Raw genomic sequence first — 7542 nt, forward strand, 5'->3', positions numbered from 1 at the left:
TGTGCGATGGATGAGAAAGAAAAATTTTGTAGCGAGTTGGATGAAGTGGTGGTGATTGTACCCAAGGGTGAGAGACTAGTGATTGGAGCGGACTTCAATGGGCATGTTGGTGAAGTGAACAGAGGGGATGAGGAAGTGATGGGTAGGTATGGTGTTAAGGAGAGGAATGCAGAAGGTCAGATGATTGTGGATTTTGCGAAAAGGATGGACATGGCTGTGGTGAATACGTATTTTAAGAAGAGGGAGGAGCATAGGGTGACGTACAAGAGTGGAGGAAGATGCACTCAGGTGGATTATATCCTATGTAGGAGGGCCAGTCTGAAGGAGATTGGAGACTGTAAAGTGGTGACTGGGGAAAGTGTAGTTAAGCAGCATAGAATGGTGGTCTGCAGGATGATGTTGGTGATCAAGAAGTGGAGGAGGAGTGTGAAAGCAGTGCCAAGGATTAAATGGTGGAAGTTAAAAAAGGGTGATTGGGAGGTGGAGTTCAGGGAAGAGTAAAGACAGGCACTGGGAGGCAATGAAGAGTTATCGAATAGCTGGGTAACTACAGCAGAGCTAGTAAGGGAGACTGCTAGGAAGGTGCTTGGTGTGACATCTGGACAGAGGAAGGAGGAGAAGGAGACATGGTGGTGGAATGAGGAAGTACAGGAGAGTGTACAGAGGAAGAGGCTGGCAAAGAAGAAGTGGGATTGTCAAAGAGATGAAGAAAGTAGACATGAGTATAAGGAGATGAGGCGCATGGCAAAGAGAGAGGTGGCGAAGGCTAAGGATAAGGCATATAGAGAGTTGTATGAGCGATTGGACACCAAAGAGGGAGAGAAAAAGGACCTGTACCGATTGGCTAGACAGAAGGACAAAGCTGGGAAAGATGTGCAGCAGGTAAGGGTGATAAAAGACAGTGAGGAAAACGTACTCACAAGTGAGGAGAGTGTGTTGAGTAGATGGAAAGAGTACTTTGAAGGGCTGACGAATGAAGAGAATGAGAGAGAGAAAAGGTTGGATGATGTGGGGATAGTGAAACAGATTAGTAAGGAGGAAGCAAGGACAGCTATGAAGAGGATGAAGAATAGAAAGGCTGCTGGCCCAGATGACATACCAGTGGAAGCATGGAGGTGCTTAAGAGAAATGGCAGTGGAATTTTTAACCAGATTGTTTAATGAAATTTTGGAAAGTCAGAGGATGCCTGAGGAGTGGAGAAAAAGTGTTTTGGTACCTATCTTTAAGAATAAGGGTGATGTGCAGAGCTGCAGTAACTACAGAGGGATAAAATTGATCAGTCACAGCTTGAAGTTATGGGAAAGAGTAGTGGAAGCTAGCTTAAGAAGGGAGGTGATGATTAGTGATCAGCAGCATGGTTTCATGCCAGGAAAGAGCATTACATATGCAATATTTGCTCTGAGAGTGTTGTTGGAGAAATACAGAGAAGGTCAGAAGGAGTTGCATTGTGTCTTTGTGGATTTAGAGAAAGCATATGACAGGGTACCTAGAGAGGAGTTGTGGTATTGTATGAGGAAGTCGGGAGTGGCAGGATATGTACAAGGGTAGTGTGACATTGGTGAGGACTGCGGTGGGAGTGACAGATATGTTTAAGGTGGAGGTGGGATTACATCAAGGATCAGCTCTGAGCCCTTTCTTATTTGCAGTGGTGATGGACAGGTTGACAGATGAGATTAGACAGGAGGCCCCGTGGACTATGATGTTTGCAGATGACATTGTGATATGTAGTGAGAGTAGGGACCAGGTTGAGGAGACCCTGGAAAGGTGGAGATATGCTTTAGAGAGGAGAGGAATGAAGGTCAGCAGGGCTAAAACAGAATATATGTGTGTAAATGAGAGGGAGGGTAGAGGAATGGTGAGGATGCAGGGAGTAGAGTTGGTAAAGTTGGATGAGTTTAAGTACTTGGGATCAACAGTTCAGAGTAATGGTGAATGTGGAAGAGAGGTGAAGAAGAGAGTACAGGCATGGTGGAATGGCTGGAGAAGAGTGTCAGGAGTGATTTGTGACAGACGGGTACCAATAAGAGTGAAAGGGAAGGTCTACAAGAGGGTAATGAGACCAGCTATGTTATATGGGTTGGAGACGGTAGCACTGTCGAAAAGGCAGGAGTCAGAGTTGGATGTGGCAGAGTTAAAGATGTTAAGATTTGCACTGGGTGTGACTAGGATGGACAGGATTAGAAATCAGTATATTAGAGGGTCAGCCCAGGTTGGACAGTTTGGAGACAAAGCAAGAGAGGCGAGATTGCGTTGGTTTGGACATGTGCTGAGGAGGGATGCTGGGTATATTGGGAAAAGGATGCTAAGGATGGAGCTGCCAGGTAAGAGGAAAAGAGGAAGGCCTAAGATGAGGTTTATGGATGTGGTGAGAGAGGACATGCAGGCGGTTGGTGTGAAAGAGCATGATGCAGAGGACAGGAAGAAATGGAAACAGATGATCTGCTGTGGCGACCTCTAACGGGAACAGCCGAAAGAAGATGATTAGTATTTTCTAATAAAAAAGAAACTTACAGGGGCAATGGATCTTTCATAAGGAAGGAAGCAGTAGTGGCAGTTATACCAAAGGAAGACAAAGATCTATTAGTCACATGGACTTCTACACCCATCCTGATACTAAATCATGAACATAAGGTATTCACTATGGTTTTGGTAAAAAGAATGGCAAAATAGACTCATTAATTACAGATTTACATAAATTTGGATTTGGTGAGACTACACAAACATTTAACATTATTAATAGACATCTTACGATTCAAAAACATGCAATGTATAACAATACATTTAAGATCAACGGATTAGATATAGAAAAACACTTCATAGCATGAGTTGGGAATTTATGAACAGAGCATTGGAGATATTTGGTTTTCCTTGAGAATGGATAATATTGATACTGAACATTTACAAAAGCATGCAAGCAATGGTGAAATATGGAGGTGAATTTCCCTGGCCATTTATTCTCACAAGAGGAACTAGGAAAGGCTGCCCACTCTCACCTTTGTTAACTGCTGTGTACGTAGAGAAATATAAACAAAAAGATTGCCACATTCTGCTGCAGATAAGTGTCCAACACTGAGATTTGATAAGTTTAAATGTTTTGCTAGTAAAGCAGTATACAAAATGAACGAAACGAAGACAAAAGCTGTTGTTATGAATTATGTCCAATCTTATGACATGGCTCAGAAGTTTCCCTTTGCAGGAGCACGAAAAAATGAGATGCTTGGAGATTTAGTTAAAGCTAGACTAAGAACAAGCACAAGGAAATATGGGAAGAAACAAGTCAAAAGATAACAAACACAATTAGACAATGGAGATCATTATTTAACGGTCTTGATTTTAGAAATATAAGCAATTAAAATGTTTTTCATCTTGTTAGTTCTATATGTAGCTCAAGCACACGTGCATCACCTGAGAGAGCAGATAACGAAAATATGAAAAAAAGGAGAATAATGAGTTTATCTGGCAGAATAAAAAGGAAAGAGTGCAATAAAAGACTGATACTAACAAAGGAGCTAGAAGGTTTAGAATTACTGAATTTAGGAATGTTCTAGAAGGTTACAGATCAGATAAAACAATTCAAGATGCAAGACATGGATATATGCCTAAATGGAAGGATATGTTAGAGGTAGTACCTGCTGAGGCAAACACACCTCTTTATACAGGTGTCTGGGCAGATTTAGGGCAAATACATACAGAACATTACATGTTCCCATATGTAGATAAAACAAATACTTGATTTAAAAGAAGTCAGATCATGGAAAAATAGAATTATTCTTACAGGATATATTACATTGAAAAATAAAACGAGAGTTGATGAGTCTGGTTGGAATAAGGGGGAAAAAAAAGAACAAACAACCATGATACTGGGAATGGACATTGAAAGAAGATGAGATTATCAAGTACGAAGATGCTAAGCAGTTATTTGGGATCCAGCATCCAGATTAAATAATATATACATATCTTACATTAGAGCTGAAGGAAAATATCAAAATATTCAATAACAGTCACACTAAAACAAAAATATTAGATTTTACAATCGAGGCAACAGCAGATGTGGTGAGAAGTAAGAGACTAAACCTGAGCATATAAGGCTACATTACATCTGAAAATACACCATAATATAGAATTAAAAACAGCTTTGAGTGTGAAATTACAAAGGGATATATGTGATGAGAAATGGATGGAAAGTTGTCTCACCACTAAATATGTAACTAAATCAAGAACATTTATAAATTACACCAACATTTTTACACTCCAGTAAAACTTGAAAAAAATTATTCCAATGATACGGGGGGTGACTGTTGGGGGAGTGATGGCTTAGAGAAGGGTACCTGGGAATGTTTTGAGTTCACTCATTATATGCAATTTGATCTCTGTTTAGAGACATTTCATTGAGCTGGTGTAAAATAACCTATCCGAAGGAGAAGAATGCATTTGCTGTTTTTGATTTTAATAGTAGCTAAAAAAGCTATAACAAGAAAATAGAATTCTTTACAGGATTCGGCAAAGGAAAACAATCTGAAAGAAAATTACAGCACACGAGTTATCAAGTTTATTTAATGATGTAAGGTGATACTTTAAAATCCTTTATGTCACCTGAGCTAATGAATTAGTAAAGTTTAATTACTGATGTTAGACTGGAAGTTTGACATAGGCTGAAGACAGAAACAAATACGAAGAAGATAAACAGTGACCTGATCTCTTTGTGTAAATAGTTTTTGCCCGTTATTTTTTCCCCAATTTTAGGGGGCCTCACTCCTTTGTACTGTAGCACTCATTTCAAAATCCTGGTCAAAATCTTTTAGCGTGCACTGAAGAAGAGTATGACCAGGAGGGTGGGAGGTTGTGAAAAGCAGAGTGGAAAAACACCAGCACATAGGAGTTCTCCACTTTAACTGCTAAGTGCAGCTCAATTCTGTCACTAGATAGACAGATAAACCAAAGGACTAATACAATTGTCAAGAACATAAACTGTCCATACATTAAATAGGCTGAATGTTTATTTTAAAAGAATATTATGACAGTGAACCATAATTAAGGCAGAACTTAAGAAAGACTGTAAAATAAATGAATCATAGTATCAGTTGCTGAATGCAAATCCTAACAAATAATAAGCAGAAGTAATCGTACGTGCCTGTACAAGGGCTTCTTAGTCTGGTAAATACTGGTCCACTCTCTGCACTCTTACTTTTGGGAGCATCGATAACAGACTCTGCAAGAAAATTACAAACAACAGTTAGTGACCACACTGTAAAAGCTTAAACACAAACCTTAAGTCTTATACATAGTAAGGCAAAAGCCAGTGTAAAATAAAGAACTTCAGAAACTGAAAAGGCATCTGTACTTTGTAAGCTTTCTTACTATGCTTTGGAATCCAGAATTAAAGAATAGACTAAAGGAGCAAAAACAATTTCAGGCCATTATGAGATGTATTTAATACAATAAACAGTGGTAAATGATATAACAGCACAGTCCTCATGTCTCCAAAATCAGTTGCAAAAGAGCACACTTCAGGTAACTGCCAGACCAACTTAAATTTAGACAACTAAGAAATTATGCCAAAAAAATCTATAACTATAGATAAAAAGAATTACTACCATAAACTACAGCAAATACACCAAAACAAACCACAAAAATTCTGGGCAGGAATTCATTCACTCCTCCACCCAGGCCAAACCACCACCCCACCACCATCTGCTACCAAACAAAAATCCCCAGAGGATATAGCTAACTCTTTTAACACCTTCTTCACTGAAACTACACAACCTTTGGCTAGCCAGCTCACTCCCACCGGCTCTAATCCAAACACTACCAATACCTATACCAATACATCCTTTCCCTTCCAACCAGTGTCCACTAACTCATTAAGGCCCTGCTCACGAAAGAAACTAAGACTCACCACTCTGGCAGATGACCTCCTCCCAGCTGACGACCTACAAAAGGCAGCAGATGCAATTGCATACCCCATCTCAATTCTAATCAACTGAACCATATCAGAAGCTTCCATCCCCGCCATATGGAAAATCTCACATGTCATACCTCTTCATAAGGGGGGCAGTTCCAATGAACTGTCCATCTACAGGCCCATAGCTATTTAGTCTCCACTAGCTAAAATTATGGAGAAGTGTGTTCATATTCAAATCAAGAAGTAGCTCACACAGAACAAACTACTATCCATCTCTCAACATGGCTTTAGGCCAAATCACAGCACTACATCAGCTCTCCTCTCTTTTACTAACATTATAAACCACAACCGTAACAATAACAAACTTACCTCTGCACCTCTTCCTAGACCTCTCCAAGGCTTTTGACATGGTCGATCACAAAATACTAATGAACACCTTGAAGGCCTTCACATTAGACAATCAGGCACTCCTGTGGTTTGATTCCTACCTACAAGGCAGGCAGTAAGCTGTCCTGTGGCAGGGTAAACTATCCTCATGCCTCCCCATCAGACTAGGAGTTCCCCAAGGCTCAATAATAGGTCCTCTTCTCTTCTCCATATTTATAAATGAAATTAGCACAATCATACTGGAGGCTGTCTACATTCAATATGCAGACGACACCACCTTGATTTGTTCTGCCACCAACCCAAGACACCTTTAACTTGGTTGAAAAATGACTACTAAACAAACATCTAATCCTAAATCCCAACAAAACTAAGTAACTCCTCTTCACCCTTACACGTAGGTCCACCCCAACAACCTTCAGTATAACAGCTAGTAATGGGGCCATTATCTCCCCAGATGTTCAAACTAAACTCTTGGGTGTCAATTGATAATCTAAGGTTCGACGAGCACATCAATCAAACTACAAAAACCATCAATAAAAAACTTGGCGCTCTCTGTAGGATCAAATCATTCCTCACCCCAGCCGCAAGAACTGCAATCACCCGCTCCCATCTACTATCTACCCTTCTCTATGCCTCTCCTCTTTTCTCTTACCTGAGCAAAACCGATCTCAATAAATTATCATGTTGTTACAACCATATTGCCAGATTTGCTACTGGCACACCCTACCGAACCCACCACTGCCACAAACCAAATCTCGTAGGCTGGCTCGAACTACCTCACCTTCTACATCTCAACCAGCTCATAGTTGTCCATAAAATCCTCCACCGGCCAGAAAATACCCCTGCCATAAAAAATTGATTTGCTCCTACAGCAACAATCAACCATTCCACTCCTCCACCAAACTCCTAGTTCAAACAGTAAAATCCAGCCACACTGCTGGTAACTCTCTCTTTGCTAACTCTGTCGGAAAGATATGGAACTCACTACTACCAGACCTGACCCTAGAAACTTCACTAACCGTATTAAAAACCAAGATCAAATATTACATTAAATCACACTGGATATGTCCCTGCACCAACCCTGACTAACACCCTGTCCATCTCACATGCCTCTCCTCTATAAGTGCCCTCTCTTCAGCCACCCCTCTCTATATCACAATGGCCAAAATCATAACTAAAACTACTTATTACATTCTTAATCCTGAAGGTAATATGCTGTTAATACCTGTTTATACATTGTTGCATTGATATGT

General features: G+C 40.2%; 1 protein-coding gene across 2 annotated transcripts in view; it reads right to left on the minus strand.

The window, feature by feature from the left end:
* The window catches only part of RNASEH2B (ribonuclease H2 subunit B), a 593154-nt gene that overhangs the window by 522969 nt on the left and 62643 nt on the right, over positions 1–7542 (minus strand). For both annotated transcript variants that reach the window (XM_044071685.1, XM_044071684.1), the window contains exon 2: positions 5132–5209. In XM_044071685.1, the coding sequence (XP_043927620.1) occupies positions 5132–5209 (78 nt within the window). The remainder of the gene's footprint in view (positions 1–5131; positions 5210–7542) is intronic.

The sequence above is a fragment of the Protopterus annectens genome, chromosome 5.part0 (genome assembly GCF_019279795.1).
Source record: "Protopterus annectens isolate FY-2018-M chromosome 5.part0, PAN1.0, whole genome shotgun sequence".
Classification (NCBI taxonomy): Eukaryota; Metazoa; Chordata; order Ceratodontiformes; family Protopteridae; genus Protopterus; species Protopterus annectens.